At 40.0% G+C, this 16,758-nt stretch overlaps 3 protein-coding genes across 3 annotated transcripts in view; 2 read left to right on the forward strand and 1 right to left on the reverse strand.

Moving 5' to 3' along the window:
* The first annotated feature begins 1,415 nt into the window (after positions 1-1,415).
* On the forward strand, positions 1,416-2,374 carry LOC6583314. The gene is made up of 2 exons (XM_002008948.4): positions 1,416-1,513; positions 1,565-2,374. The coding sequence occupies exons 1-2, from the start codon at positions 1,429-1,431 to the stop codon at positions 1,813-1,815; spliced, it is 336 nt and encodes a 111-aa protein (XP_002008984.1). The 5' UTR covers positions 1,416-1,428; the 3' UTR covers positions 1,816-2,374.
* A 3,542-nt stretch (positions 2,375-5,916) lies between these two features.
* On the reverse strand, positions 5,917-8,931 carry LOC6583315. Its single transcript, XM_002008949.4, has 3 exons — positions 8,025-8,931; positions 6,729-6,924; positions 5,917-6,668 (listed from the first exon to the last, which is right to left on the reverse strand). The coding sequence occupies exons 1-3, from the start codon at positions 8,806-8,808 to the stop codon at positions 6,176-6,178; spliced, it is 1,473 nt and encodes a 490-aa protein (XP_002008985.1). The 5' UTR covers positions 8,809-8,931; the 3' UTR covers positions 5,917-6,175.
* Positions 8,932-15,009: 6,078 nt separating this feature from the next.
* LOC6583325 overlaps positions 15,010-16,758 on the forward strand; it is a 92,189-nt gene continuing 90,440 nt past the window's right edge. Inside the window, exon 1 of the mRNA XM_015162810.3 lies at positions 15,010-16,678. Within this exon, the coding sequence (XP_015018296.1) occupies positions 15,131-16,678 (1,548 nt within the window). The 5' untranslated portion in view covers positions 15,010-15,130. The remainder of the gene's footprint in view (positions 16,679-16,758) is intronic.

The raw sequence follows: 16,758 nt of genomic DNA on the forward strand, positions 1-16,758 counted from the left end.
GCCAGACGTGCTTAGAATAAAAATACCTAATTTTAAAAATCTGAAAATACTGTACGAATTATACCAGCCTTTTGTGACTGCAAGCAGTGCACTGTAGTTTACACAATTAAAGTTTTGTATAAATTTGAATTTAACACTTGTGATTTCAAAGAGTCCGAAATACTAAAAAACTCCGGCAGCGTATTCAAGAAATATACATTGCGGTATCAATAAATACTAAATACCATAGATAACACATATGAGTTGACTTTTTACCCTTTACGCTCTGATCGCGGATGCACTCGATCTCTCCCTTTGGGCGAAAGACTTCGGGTTTTTTCGTGTATCATTTCTGTTGATCGTCTTTAGTTAAAACATTCGTGCGACGCTCATTTACTGGACCGAAAATACCGAAGTAATCTAAAACTAACACTGCTTGGAAAAACAGTGTAAGCCAAGCAGTTTAGTTTCATACACAAGCAAGCAGTCTTAAGTACAGTGCAAACGAAACTGTTATACCATGACAGGTTACACTTAGCACAGTTTGATTTAAATTTTATTTTTAAGCAATCAAAAGTTTTTTATTCAAGAAATTATTTCATAAATGTGATTTGAATGAATCATATATGAATATTTACTATTTAATATGAGTGAGCATTGAGCACTAAGATCACGCGGAAAATACAAGTCTATATTTGATCACCAAGCCGTTATAATTGAGAAAGAGTTGAATAAAATAGTGCAATGTTTAAACAAATGTTTGTCATTTATACTTATGAAAGACACTTAATTATAAATCAAATGTTAGCTGCATTGCACAAGTGCTCGCCCAGTTTGTAGGTGGTCCGAATCTTTGACCTCAGCTGTTGCCGCACACACACACACACACACGTACAAACACACACATGTTCCCTTGAGCGCTGCCTATCTGCAATTGATATTGATACGTTCTTTGTTTACAACTCGAGTTGACAATCTCCCCTCAGACAAGGGTACATTCACACATACATATGTATAAGCAATTGATTCATTCAAGACTAACGGCAAGTTGATAAGCCAGACAAGCTAAATAGCACTCATCCAGGTGAGGAGCACTAACAGAGACAGACAGAGAAAGAGAGAGAGAGAGATATGGACTGAGCGAGAGGGAATAAAGAGAGCATAAGTGGGAGACTATCAAAGAGCAATACGATTCGAGTTGCCTCGACTTGAAGCACTCGAACATCGCACAGTTCGAGCTGAGATTTCTCTGTTTCAAGACGTTGCTTGATAATACGAGTGCCCTAACTATAAGTATATACATATATATATGTGTATATGTATATATAGTGACGCGTGCAGCATCTAGTATATAAAACAAATCAAACGCTTCTATTCAGTTGTTGTTGTTGCTGCAGTTCCGCTCAGTTGTAGCGCTTTGTTTATAAATTCTGAATCAAAATCAAAATTATGAAATCAACAAAAACATTGCACAAGTTGCCGTCGCTGCTGCTGCTGCTGCTGTTGCTGCTCGTCTCCGTTTGGAGTCACCCGAGTGAGTAGAAATAGTTGACTCTAGGCAATACATCAAATGTCAAATTTATAGTGCCGGATGTCGCTGTGCCCGGGAGTGAGGCCCAGCAGTCCCTGATTCTCATTCAGAACAATCTGAGACCCGAGCATGCGAAAAACTATGAAATATCTGTGCCAAAAGCACCGCAGCCGGGCGAGCCCTGTCTGACCATCAGCTGGAAGACCAATCCGGATGGAACTGGACCAGATGAGCCCCAAATTTATCTAGTCAATGGATACTTCAAGATATTGACACCGTCAGAGGCGGCAAATCTCCAGCAATGATGGGAATGTGTAAGCACTAAGAGTTATTTGATATAAGCGCATATTCATAGCGGATTATTAAAGCTGTCAAGACTTACATTTAACAATATTCACCCACAATAACAGCAGCTGCATTGCAGTATATAGTGAAAATATATATAAACATTTGTGACATTGCTCAGCCCATTGATGATTGATTTATTAGGCGGCAATTTAAATTATTGAATATCTACCTAAATCTTTTGGATTTCCTAAGTTATTATAATAGTTTATTAGACAACAAAAAATTACTAAAAAAATGAATAAACATCAAATTATTTGTTTACTATCCATAAATGTTAAAACAACAACAACAAATTATTTTTAGCTGTGATTTTATTTTTTGTTCAGCTTCTAAAATTGTAAACTTAAAGTTCTTAATGCATTATTAAAATAAAATGTACGACATTCTTTATACCTAAGATAATTATTTTATAAGATCTGCCATTCCAAAGCACTTTTTTCTAGCATAAGAACATATTAAACTAATGTGAAATCTGATTTTTTTTCATGTATAATAAATATGCCAACATTTTTTTAATTAATGGTCATTAATTAAATTGCAAATATTTGTATACATCTAAGTCTTTCCCATTTCGAACCGTTAGCCTGTTTATGTATTGTAATTTGATATTTGCACAGAAAAGTTTGACATTATTTTCATTTGCAATCTTTACTTGTGAGTTGAATAATTCATTCGGCCCATCAACCCGTGTTGGCTAGTGGAAATTGAGTTAATCCAACAAAACTTGTTCGTAGAAGAGCCTCAAGGAACCTCAAGGCAAATGTGTGCCTCGTGTGTCCGGTCACAATTGTCCCACTAGAGCAACATAAAAGATTCTACACCGAGTAGTCCATTTGTTTGAAAAAAGTTTTCGGAGAATTGGGCAATGCCAACTGCCGCAGCCGAATCATTTGTCACCAAGATAATGCGAGAGCTCACGCATCGTCGCTCATCGTGCTCAGAAGTCGAATTGGGCGGTCATCCGCTTTACAGTCCAGATTTATTTTTGGAGCAGTCTTGGAGCAGCTCGTTTTGAGCAGCTCGTTTGATCCATTTCCAAGTGGCGGAAATACTTTCAAAATTGATTCAAGCGAATCCGATGTATATTGAATTCAATGGAAATTATTGCGAAACACAATAAATGCACTTTGATTTTTATTTTACTATGTATTTTTAGGTGGGAAAGCCAAAGGAATACATGGAAATTGTTATGCATTCCAAATCAGAGTTTAAATATTATATTACTGTTAGGGCTGGGGAGTTGTTGTTGGCTAAATCTCGAATTGGGTGTTGCTGCATCTGCTACAACCTCATAATAATAGTCTGTAGAACAATTAATATACAATGGCAATAATTTGTAGGTCGGTTCGAAAGCGAATTCAATCTGCTGGCTGTATTATTTCGCGAGAGAAATTACGAAACTCACTCGCCTCGAGCAATAAAGTTTTAATTGACAAAGTTGTATAAAGTTCTAGCGCACTATTGAACGAGGCAGCCAAATTGCTATATCATACGAAAGTTACGAATACGCCGTGTGTAGCTAAAGTAGAGGCAGAGGCGGAAGCAAAGGCGGCGGCAGAGGCAGCGGCAGATTATATAAATGTTTCTAATAGTTTAAGGCTAATTTGCTGTTTTGTAATTCAGTTTTAATTTGGCAGCGCAGCGTCTGAGCACATATATATTTAGCAGAACTTTGCTTTGACTAGACTTTCGTCGAGCAGGATTACGTGTGTGACACTTGTGTGCATTCACCGCAAGGATTCTCTGTCGAAAAGGCCACAGTCCTTGGCTTCACATTCTTCATTTAATTGCCACTGCTGCTGCACAGGAAATTTGCAGAAAAATAGTAGCGAATGGAGTGTTGTTCATTTCCTATTTCCCACTTTCGGCTTTCCACTTCCCACTTCCCATTTTCCATATTTCACTTTTCATTTTTTTTTTTATTTTCATTTTAATTAAGCAACTTTAGGCATTTGTTTTCATTTGCGAACTTTTGCTCAGCTCAGCAGCAGCAACTTTTCCACCCAGCGCCAAAACATACCGAAATATTTGGTCCGAAAATGGGAAAGGGTTGACTTTTGCGGGCAAACAACAAGAACTACCGTATTATTGCAGCTTTATAAATCCATAATACCTGCAGGCATTGTCCGGCCGAAGTTTTTACCCTCGTGGAAGTATTAAATGTTAAATTCTTTCATCTTTTCATAAATATAAAACATTTAAAAACTCAGGCAATAATAAAATAAACAACAAATTTATATGTATGTGTATGTAAATATATATGTATGTATTTGTAAATACGCATATGTGTTTACTTTTAAACTACATTTAAAAAAATTGGATTACGAATTTTCGGTAAGGTATATATTTAATTTTTCCTTTTGGAGTTTATTTAACTGGATTTATTACTTAAAGTGATTTGTACTATAGGGAAATTGTTCGTTAAATTTTATACCAATATGCAATACTAATTGAATTTATTAAAAATATTTATAAAATTTTATTGTACCTATTCTCAATGACAGATCAGGGTAAATGGTTTTGTTTTTTTTATTATATTTATAATAAATGTATTTAATATATAATAATTTTTATTATTTCTATAGTAATAATCATTTTAAATAATTAATTATGCTAATTTTATAAATAAATTATTTTGATTATTAATTATATTTTGATTATTATTATTATTATTTTACAAACATAATGCTTAAACAATTATTAAGAATTATTGTTCAATTATTCTATTTTATAGCTAAGTAATAGAAACATGAAGAATTGCAACGAAATAATTTTTTATAGAAACTTAAAGAGAGATTAATTAAAATTTAATCTAGGGTAAATTTAACTATTTTCCTTAGTTGCTATTTATAGTATTGTACAGTATAACTTGAACTTCAACATTGTCGAGTATATTGTGCATGTGAAGTAGTTATAAAAATAGTGAAGTGTGACTGCTGCTGTCGAATTAATTAACTTACATTAATATTTAAGCTCCAATAGTAGATGCTCTTGTTCAAGCTTGAATATGTTATTGATGGCCTCCTCCTGAAGTGGACTACGGTCGAGCAACGAGAGTTATTTACGACCATTCTTAATATACAAAACCATAGCAATAGATTAAGAGCTAATGATAGCAGTTATAAATAAAATACATTACTCTGCGCAGCAATATATTGTGACTAAAGCACGCTATAAATTTCTATTCTATATGTTATTCTCTCATCGGTCACATTCCCTCTCTTTAACTTCACTTTACTTTCACTTTACCTGTAGAGAGTACATATATTAAATTATATAATCACATATACTGATTAATTGAATACTTGACAAATTTCACATTACAGCCTACATCCATTATATAGTCCTCGCTTTCGTAGAATATTGTCTGGTAATAATGGCTGCCTCTTACATAATTCAACAATTCAAATTCAAGTATTCGGTAGACCCTGCTTAATACATATTTCACAAAACACTTTGCCAGAATTGTGTTTCAAAAACCTCAGTCCCCCTCTTTCTGCCTCTCTCCATCCTTCTCTCTCTAGATTACTTGAAACATCCAATTTAACTTAATTGAAATCTGCGCTCTGCTCTTCACATTTGCGCTAAATTTCAAACAAATTTATTATTTATGCAACGTAATTACTTGCAGCAGCTCAATTTGATGGCTGCTACCTCAACAGACAAGGCTTTTGTTGCAATTCAGAGTTTTATTAATATTTTCCAGTAACAGTCACAGCGCAGCTATTGCGTGGGCGTGTGTGTGCCCCATGCGTCTGTGTGGCATGATAAATATGCAGTTCGAAAATGTTTTCAGAATGTTTCGCCGGCATGTTGTGTGGGGGATTTATTGCGTTGCGACTTGCGTTACATTGCCAATTTACAAAGGCTGCCACCCGCGGCACGAACCTTGCTTGCCACATGCATCTGCAACATTTGTTGCGGCGCAGTCGGCTAATTTTTGCTGCAACTGCGACTGCGACTGCGACTGTGGCTGTGGCTGCGTCCTGGCTGCCAGGTTATTGTTAGTGCCACCAATTTGTAACTGTCACAGGAGCAAGAGGAATTCGAAGAACATATTTTTGCTTTTTGCTGAGCAAATATATCGAAACATTTTATTGGACGCAACAAAGCCTAGCTCAAAGCTGCGCTGAGGACTGCACTGAAACTGCCCCGAACCGAAATGGATATATCATCGAGAGAAAGAGAGAGATTTGAGTGCAGCCCTAAGTGCCAGCTCTTGAGCTGACTTGTCGCTTGACTTAACCAACAATAACAATTTTTCTGAAGAGTATATATAGTCATATATATATGTATGTATATATCCGGTGAGTCGAATCACAAAATGTCACCTTCCTCGACCTTGAAGGTTTCGTTCTCCAGGTCAATGAAGTCGGCCACGGTCTTAGGATCCTCATTCTCCTCCTCGAGCAGGCAGTAGATGTTGTTCGCCTCCTGCTTGATGATCTCGGTGCCCAGCTGCTTCCAGAAGGGACGACAGCGATTCTTCCACTGGCGCAGATTGTAGAAGGCGCAATACCTCGAGCCGGACGCCTTCAGCATGGCCATGTAGAGCGGAGTGATCTCGTCGGCCAGCAGCTTGCCCATCAGGAAGACGGCCGTCTTCTTGCTGTGGGTGTCGTTGAAGTCGATGTAAATCTTCTTGGCTTGATTGTAGCACTTCTTGGCGATGCCCGTCTTGGAGGTGTCTCGGGCAAAGAGCTTGCCCAGGTTGAGAAGAATCTCGGCCTCGTGGTCCTTGTGATCGTACAGACGCGACAATCGCAGAGCCTTCTTAAAGCTGGATATAGCCTTGTCTATGTGGTCAAAACTATGGGACAGCGTAAAGGCGTTGCTAACATACTTTTATCTCATGCTAATTTATACTCACTTTTCAGCGCACTGCCCTAGATAGAGATAGAACTTAATGTTCAGCTTGACAAACTTGTACTCGGTGCAAGCCGTCAGTTCAGGTCTGATCTGCTCGAGGCACTGCAGCGCGGCATGATACTTATTGCCTTCCATTAGAAAGTAGGCGCGGTCCAGGAAAGTGTCACAGAATATGTCCAAGTTCTTTTGACGTCCGACTGTGGGTTAGAATATTTGCATATTTGTTTACACTGAATTTCCATTTAAAATGGAAAATCATAATCAGTTTAGTTGTAATTGAAAATGGCAAATCAGAATCAGCTTAGCTCAAATGAATGTAATAGGCAGAAGGAGGCGTGACATAAAGTCTGTATATTGGGGATCAAGGCGTTGAGCTGAGTCGATTTAGCCCTGTCCGTCTGTCTATATGAATGAAAACATTGATCTTATAACATATTCCAGATTGAAGTTTTTTGGAGGTTCCTATAAAGCGCAAGTTGGCTCGTTTTAGTTTACAGAAATCGAAACCCACTCCCTCTAAATATTTAATTTTTTTACTAATTAAAACCTGGTCAGTATTCAGTTATAAAATTAAATCATCTTGTCTTTAGAACCAGGTTCCAATTTTGCATTTAGTTTAAAATGTAATTTATACAATTATATTTTTTGTTATATTTTGGATGCTGTCTGCAAATCACCGAATTCTTTTGATTGCAGTCAGCTACAGATATAGGCAATATGGGAATGGGTTTACATTTTAAATATATATATTATAAGCTGAAGATCGCGTTGAAAGTTTTGAAGTAAAACGTTTGGCTAATTGGGAGACTCACGTGGCAGCAAAGCCAAGATTTTTTAATACAGTCAAGTTCCGATAATTCGAAATGGCAAGGGGATCTGCTTTTTTTTCGATTTACATAGAAATTCAAATTATCGAGAATGAATTTTTTCAAGGAGATCGAAATTTGATCGATTTATCACTATTTTCGATTAAACGGGGTACAAATTTGCGAGACTCAACTGTAAATGTTAATGATCACATATTTGATTGAATTCTGAGTTATCAGCCGTTTAGATTTGGCCTTGAAGTAGTCTCAGATTTGCAATTATTTCGAGCAGCGATATGTTGGCGCTGGTAGAGGCGATGTACAATAATTTGAAGTTGTGTTTTTTTTTTTGGACATTTGTATAGGTATGCACTATTTTTTGGTTTCAAAACCTATAACATCTGAGTTCAGGGTATTCTCTAGTTGGGCCCCCGACCTTAGCTTGCTTACCCTATATATATAGTACTTATATATAAATCTTTGTAACTTACTCTCTGCTATGAGCACGGTAGCGCGGCGGGCCATGTCCACGGCCTCTTCGGGTCGCTGGCGAGCCGTCTGGCGGCCATGGATGAGCAATTGACGAGCCAGCTGCTGGGCCACCAGGGCATGGAGTATTGGACTGGCTGAGCCTTTATCTGGCTCCGCTAGCCACATGTGTCCCCGTACCAGCTGCAGTGTGGCGTTCAGATAGGTAATGGCATTGGCTCGCTGGCCAGTGCGCTCTAGGAACACGGCGTATGTGTGATAGATGCGAGCAATCATCTCGGCTGCATCACGCTCCTGGCCCTCGATGTTGTGGCACAGCGACACGATGTGCTCCATGACAGCGTTCAAGGCGTATTCGTACTTCAAGCGGTATGGCTCTAGCAGCAAGAGGGTCTCGTAGAATAGAGTGAAGCACTCCTTGAGGCCCTTCAGCTTGCGCTTGACCACTGCCAGCTCGGCCTGCTTCATCTTCTCGATCATCTCGATCAGCAGTGGGCGATCGTCAATGATACGGGCGCGAATGCTCATGGATTCGAACAAGGCCGCCTCCTTTTCGGCTAAGCAGCGCACGAATTCCGGCATCATCTTGCAGCCTTCGTGGCGCAGCTCCGCCTGCAGCGCCTCATAGATCGGACCACGATTTCGCCGTGCCTCGATGAAGGTCAGCGGCACAATGCTCGCCTTTATCAGATTCCTATCGAAGGTGATATCGCGAAAGGTGCGATAAGGCAGCTTGGCCCTGACCTCGCGCTCGATGCGCTGGATTTCTTGCTGACGGCGCGACATGTTTTCAAATTACTATTTCGATTCGACTTGTACACAGAAAAATATAAATATGTCAAAGATCTGATTTATTGACATTAAATGTTTGAATGTAGAAAATGTAGTGTAATGTTACACGATTGAGTGGTATTGAAACTTTTTACAGAGGTGAGTAAATTAATTTAAGCAGAGGTCCCAACAGTATAGATTAATTTCCATCATTGCCAGGCTTGAGAGCGATTGAATTACTTCGATCAAGTGTAGTTGTTGTTGGGTCGATTAGAGAGATGGTGCGACAGACAAATTATTAGTCTACTTATGAAATTGGAAACGGCAACAGAAGATTGCAATTCGCTTTACTTCGATCATAATTAAATTAAATAAATGTGGGATATTTACTTGGCATGGATCAAAATCTCTCTATTCCCCGACATCTTTATATATAACAATCGGGTTTTATGTCTCTATGATTTTTAGTATCATTTGTCGTTTTAAGCGTTAGCTAACAAATAAATTACATTGTCCTCATAGTGTGGTGAATAAGCTTTCTATTTTGTTTAATTTTTTTTTTTATAAGTTAGTATTTTTGTTTATGTTAAATCCATGCTATTCTATAGAATTCGTTTAAATAAAAAAAATGATATACATTTTTTTTTTGCTTCTGTTAAATCGATTACAGAGTTTATAAAGATATAGGGTTTGAGGTAGTTATTATGTATTATGTTAATTCTTTTTGCCTTTATTTTATACTTTTTATACCCTGAACCCATTGAAAATGGGAAATCAGGGTATAATGGTTTTGTTGAAATGTATGTAACAGGCAGAAGGAGGCGTGGCAGACCCCACAAAGTATATATATTCTTGATCAGGGTGACGAGCTGAGTCGATTTGGCCCTGTCCGTCTGTCTGTCTGTCCGTCTGTCCGTCTGTCCGTATGTTTGAGCGCGTCGATTTCTGAAGATATAAGAGCTAGAGATTTCAATTTTTTTTTTAAATGTCCGTAATTACAGCGCGCATATCAAGTTTATCATTAAAAATCGATAACTCATCCCGATCTTTTTTTATCGATAAAAAACCTTATCGAAAACCAGTTATAAAATTATATCTTCTACACCTTTATTGCTAGAGTCTCCAAATTTTTAATGTATGCTTATATGCAATTTATACAATTTCGATTTTTGTTAAAATTTACCCCCCACCCTTAAATTCACCCCCTCACCATCACTTTTGTAAAAAGCGTATTTCAAATACTAGAGACTTGTGCATTGGCAATTACATGCATATCCATGTTATAATCATAATCTGAAAGTTTCATGAAGATCGTACGTCCATAAAAAAAGTTATTAAACAATTAAGTTCTCATAGTAAGCGCACACTGCAGCCCATGCGTGTTTATGCGTGTGTGCTTGTGTGTGTATGTGTGTGTGTATGCGTGTGTGTGTATGTATGTTTGTGTGTGCGTACGTGCGTGTGTGTGTGTGTGTGTGTGCGTGTTTCTTGTGTAAGCTGAAAGACGCGAAAAATTATTGAAATATCTATTGCTCCAAGGGTTCAGGGGATCTCGTAGTCGAGCAGTCTCGACTAGAGCTTTCTTACTTGTTTATATATATTTATTTTATATATTTTATATTTATTTATATATTTAGTATTCAATATTTTCATTTTTATTATACTTTAAAATTCCTCATTCTAAATGTAATATTGGCATCATTCTGGTACATATAGTAAGGCAGATGTCAACAAAGAAACTCTGCGGTCACTTGGCAAAGTCACGTGGCAATCAGCGCCAAAAATGAGCTTTCTTCTATACCTGTGCTCACCTGCATTCCAGTGCATTCATTCCTTATGCAATGCCTTGAAACGCATCACAATGGTGATTCAGTTGTGTGAATTGTCAGCTGCTCCCTTTATTTTGGATTTGTCAACATGAGTTGCTATGACGGCGTGAAGAGACAGGTGCACTTCAGGTGATGCAGGCAGGTATTTTCTTGAAAGCACAACTATCACGCACATATGATTTGATTGGGGATATTCAAGTATACAAATTTTGAAGATTTTATCATCTTATTAGACTCACTTCAGCTATAATCTGACTCGACTTAATATTATTTTGACTGAATGTATTTTGAACATAGCAAAGCTAATGTCGACTGACAGGCGACCTTGATATATCCAATTAAAATATATGAAAAAGGGTACGTCGACAAAAATAATCAGCAAACTGCATAGGTTTATACCAAGCTCAGGGAGAATGGAATTCTGTTTTATAGACCAAGGACATCCTTCAGTTTATCTATATGGCTAGAAATCATAAAAGATGCAATCTCATATTCTAAGTTGGCCACTAAAGACAAGTGTAAGCTACCTTCGAAACAGAGAGCTTATTATTTATAGTCATTTATTCCCACTCAATTGCAGACTATATGTATGTCTCTACTAGCTTTAGAGATCTGACATATTTAATAAAAAATTGTATTCTTTTTCTTGTCTTGCATTGTTCCTGCTCTGTTTCGCCTTCACGTGCAGAAACATCTGTTTCTGTGAGACACTCTCTTATGGCAAGTGTAAGTTCATAAGTGAACTGAAAGCAGCCCCGAGTGCTGCTAAGAACGAAACACGAAAAACTAAAAACAACAAACAGCAAACGGCAAACGGCATGTGGCACAAATAACAGAAGCATTACGTTGTTGCCCCAAACCAAAGGCAGAACTTGAATTCAATAACTTTTGGCTGCCTCGATGTTTTGTTGTTCGGACTTTGGCTGCTCGCCGAGAAACGTGCTTTGATTTTCGTGGCTGCCTACCCAGCGGGGGGCGTGGCAGGCAGATGTGCCCTGCGTCTGCTACAGTTGCACATGCTAGTATTGGCAGTGTCGGCAACGGCATCGGCATCGGCGTAGATTCGATTTTGGCTCGTTTATTCCAGCGGCTATGAATGAAATTAAATGCAGCACCGCAACAGGCGCCTGGCCCATATTCAACCTCAACCTCAACCCCGTCCCATGACCCGGGCACAACTGACGAGGCCAACGACGCTTCTCGGTCGCTTGTTGCAACTTTGGCTTCGCCTAGCAGCAGCTTGTTTCTGATCTCGACTTTTGGCATCCGGCTGCTTCCAGCAGAGCGCCAGCGCCTCGGAGCCATTGCCTCTGCCTGTGGCTGAGCAGCACAAACTTTGTCCAAGTTGTGTGGGCGTATCTCAGCCCCCAAAGTGCACCGAACAGAAAGCAGAGTCAGAGTAGAGAAAGAGAGAAAGTGAGGGGGAGAGAGAAGGCTGAGCTGGGCGTTTGCCTAAATTTATGGCTTGCCGACGGCAGAGAGGCTGAGGCAGCGGCTGAGGCAGAGGCAGAGGCAGAGGCAGAGGCAGAGGCAGAGGCAGAGGCAGAGGCAGCGACAGCGACAACGGCAACAGAAGCAGCCATGTGACAATGTACATTGCAACGAAAATTTGTGGCTTGCTCAAATTAAGTTGCATAATTTTTTGGAAAATGCAGCGTTTTCTTTGCTTCTTGTTAAAGTATGTTAATAAATCAAATATAGCAACTAGGAACGTTCGCGAGTCATTGGCTGCTCCAAGCTATCGAAACTACAAGCGGAAGAAGCAGAGCGGGCAGAGTGTAAGAAAACCCGAAATACCCATTGAAATAGTCGAGTGCTTTGAGGATATATGTTTGTGGTTTTGGGAAAGCGCATAAGCAACTTTCTCTGTATTTTCAGAGTTTAAAAGTTTTTTCGGCTGTTTATTATGCTTTTTGTAAATGTTTTCATATATTTCATCACAACTAGCGAAAATGCGGTTATCAAATGAGAGTTCTGCTTGAGAAGCGATATTTGAGAGATGATGAAGGAAACAAAAACAAGGCGAAAGGGAGGAATAGAAAGAGAAATATATGCACAGAGAGAGAGAGGAAAGGAGAGTAGGTATGAAACAGATAGAACTAGAAATAAAATAAATGTGATGAAAGAGAGAGAGAGAGAGAGCAGGAGAGAGATACAGTAATAAAGTTAAAACGGACGAGGCAAAGAGGCATAAAATGAACAAAAATCAAGGGAGGGCGATATAAAGGAGGAATGAAAGAAAGAGAATGAGAAAAGGTGAACGAGATAAAATACAATAAAGAGACAAGCAGGGACTTTGAGAGACAGAGAAAGATGGAGAGAGATAGAGATAGAAATAAAGAGAGAGAGAGATAGAGATAGATAGAAAGGAGAAAAAATAAATGGCTTTTGGCTTTGGGAATCAGGGAGGAAAAAGGGAGAAAAGATCAAGAGAGGGAAGCATAGCAAAAGTGAACAAGATGAAAGAAATCGACAAATATGTACAAATATGTATTAAAATGGTATATGAATTTTGAAAGAACAAGAATTAAAGGAAATATTATTGTATTTCTTTAGCGAAGAAAGCCTAACGGCAATATTGCAGTTGGATACAAAAATATTTAAATTTTATTGCTTATTTTGTTAGCAGCTCAATTGGAATTGACATGTGAATATTTAAGAAATGGGTATATACTATCGTACTATTCATACTCAGTGACTTGGATAACCCACAAGCAGTTCTATCTGGACATTGAATGAAGATTGAATCAAAAGATTTTAACATTTCCTTGCCGTGTTCTTATTAAAAACTTTTGTTTCCTTAAATGGACGCAACATTGCAATTTAGTGAACATGGTTATTATTCTTTTGGAATGTCTTATAAATTGTGTGTGTATGGCACACACACAACACACACGCACATTGGAGCAACTGCCACACGGGTTTGAATTTCATTAACACAATTCGGTGGGAGCAGCTTAGCAGCTTAGAAGTGATGGCCATACATCAAGGATGAAGGATGAGGACTCTTATGAATGTATATGCACAGCATGCAGCAATGTGCAACACGCTTTGTGTGTGTGTGTGTGAGTGACTGCAAATAAATATATGGCACGCATAGCAACGTTAACTGATGTCGCTGTCAGGTCTATGATGAGCGCTTGCTGTCGGTGTCAGGGGGCGGGGGGAGGTGGGCAACTGCCAACACGGTTGTGGTTTCCAAAAATGGCAACGCGGCCGTTTTGCTGGCTGCAAAATTGGATCGGAAATTTATGCGCGTGCATATTTCGTAGTGGCAGAGCCATTAGGGCTGTCACAGTATTATTAACACTTACCATTTCAATGCGCAACGGCTCACTTGTATTTGCATCAATTTATAACTGTGCTCATTGGAATGTTGCTTTGGTTGTGAATAACTGGTGATTATGATTTATCCAATATTGATTAGCGACCTACGAGAATGGCAAGGATTTTGGGAAATAAGAGAGGTTAAAGAGACTAATTAGAGTGGAGTCGTAGTTTGCACAAATCAGATTAAATAGAAAAGCTGGATTTTTAGTTTCTTTTGTATCGAAAAATATTTTTAAAATCCAGTCTTTCATGATAATTATTGGCGGCTAAGCAAAAAATTAAGTATAAACTAAAATTAATAAATAAATGATATATTAAATAACTAATAAATTATTATAAATACTACAATATGTTTAAGCTCGATAACTATTTAATAATATCAATGGCATTTTTGTTGTAATTTTATATAATTATTTTGCTGTTATATTTGGTATAAATTATATGCTGAATATAATATAAATTATTATTAAATTATATATCTATTTTTCATTATGTTAAATGTTATTTATGTTATTTTATTATGTTATATATTTAAAGATTGAGGACAGCATATTCCTATGCTTAAAACGCTATTAAAGCAGTTTATAAGAACTTAAAAACACGCGTCAAATTAAGTGAATTTAAAGTTTATCATGGGAAAACAATTAAATTTTTTTTTGAAATTTTTTAATGAAATGTTTTATAAAATTAGCTTACTCTTCGTAACAGAGAAAAGTGAATTTATATCAAACTAACTTTAACTTAAACTAACTTTAACTTAAACCAACTTAAACTTTTCTATTATTATGTAAAGTTTGCTATATTTTCAATTATGTATGGGCGCATAAAACTGGGTATGCTGTTTCTCAGTTTACAGGGTATCTATAATTCACGTCAGGTATTTGTTATTGTTTTCTTTTCGCTTGCCAAGCTCTGGGGCTAGTGGAATTTGTCGGTGCAGCTGTTTAACAGAGCTTCATACTGATGTGAATGTTAAGCTAGGTCACTTACGTTCCACACTGTGGATGGCAAGTGTGGCACGAGTGGCCGTTATAAAATAACGGTGCTGTCTGCTGACAGCATTCAGTGCGCCAATAGCCCCGTGTGCTGACGGTTATGCAGTGCGTTTCGCGGCCCATCGACGTGTCCTCGAAATGTGAGTGTTAAATTGCGAAGTTAAGGATAGTCCTTAGTTCGAAATGTCGTCTGGAGAATGGGACTTGTGCGCGCTGAAGGCGCTCGAGGAGGAGGAGCAGAAGGAGTTTCTGGCACTTAGCCAAAAGAATCTATTCGAGGCGCCCCTGCCAACAGGTGGCGCGGAAAATGGCAGCGTCAGCGGTGCCAGTGCCACTGCCAATGCTAAGCCAGCTTTGACTTACGCGCAACTGCATCCACATCTGCTCAAGCTGCCCACCATTGACGAGTGCCAGCTCATTGCGACCAAGCGGCAGTCGCCTGCCAGTGTCGCCAGCAGCAGCACTCGGTTAAAGTTTTCCCGCGCGCTTTCCCTATCTGCGCACTCCTTGTCCCCGCGAGCTGGCGGAGCTGGAGGTGGAGGTGGAGGTGGTATGGGCTTTGGCAAGAAGCTGAAGGCACGGCTGGTGGGTGCCAAATCAAGCGGATCCCTATCACCCTCCCGCCACTCCTACAGCTACAGTGTCTCGCCCGTGTATACGCCCCCGCCAATGCGCCGCTGCGCCACGCTCCATCACACGCAGCCGGTGCGCAAGACCTTCAAGACGCTGCAGCAGCTGGAGCGACAGAAGCGCCAGAGCCAGGCAGCCCAAGCAACGCAGATGACGCCGCAGCTACAGCGCATTGTGGGCACCAACAAGACCTACTGGAAATACGGCGCCAACTCAACGGCTGCCTCGATCATCGGCCAACGCGCTCGACTGCAGCAGCAGCAACATCAGCAGCCGAGCGAACTGGAGTCCAACACGTCGGACGAACCGAATGCAGAGACGGCCGAGTCGGATGCACCTGACAGCGTCACAGAGACGGGCTCCTGCAGTGTCCCGCTGCCGCCAGCGGACTCCAATGAGCTGCTGCGGCTGAGCCTGATGCTAACCGCAGCCAGTTCGGCTGTCACAGTGACTGCCTCGGCGGCGGCGGCAGCAGCAACTGGTGGGCAGGCAAGCAGGCGCTATCAGGCCCTCGGCATCGACGAGGACGCTGGCAATGGCGAAACTGTTGCTTACGAAGCTTTCCACAGGCCAAGCAAAAGCTTTGAGCGCGCGCTCTTATGCGGCGCTGGCGGAAGCTTAACATTAACAGCGCAAGAGAGCCACAGTCCTGGCCCGAGTCCCAATCGCAGTCGGCTAATGCAATCCACTAGCGGCAAGCGTATGTTAAAGTCCACATCTCTTGAGGGAGAGAGCGCGCTTGATTACCAACAGCAGCAGCAGCAACAACATCAACAACAGCAACAACAGCAACAGAAACATCAACACCAGCAACAGCAACAGATTATTGGTCAGCCTCTGGCAATGATGGGCCTGACAACGGCAACAAATCAGCCGGAGGAGCATCAGGGCGGCGGAGTTCGTTATCTGAAGCGGGAGGGGGAGTGGGAGACGAGCATGGGCCGCAAGCAAGCCAAATATAATCAGGATCTGAGTGTTGCCTGCTACGGACACAATGCGACGCTAGGTGGCGCCACCATCGAGGACGAACTGGAGCATCATATCAAGCATTGCTCCTGCTCCTGCAACCACATGGGCTACGGCAATTCAATGGACTATCAGGTAAGTGCTAACAGCAGCTCCTTAAGAGCACAATTTGGCTTGCTGACTCGCGCATTCCTACGGCAATGATTGTGGCGTGT

The sequence above is a fragment of the Drosophila mojavensis genome, unplaced genomic scaffold (genome assembly GCF_018153725.1).
Source record: "Drosophila mojavensis isolate 15081-1352.22 unplaced genomic scaffold, ASM1815372v1 contig_74, whole genome shotgun sequence".
Classification (NCBI taxonomy): Eukaryota; Metazoa; Arthropoda; class Insecta; order Diptera; family Drosophilidae; genus Drosophila; species Drosophila mojavensis.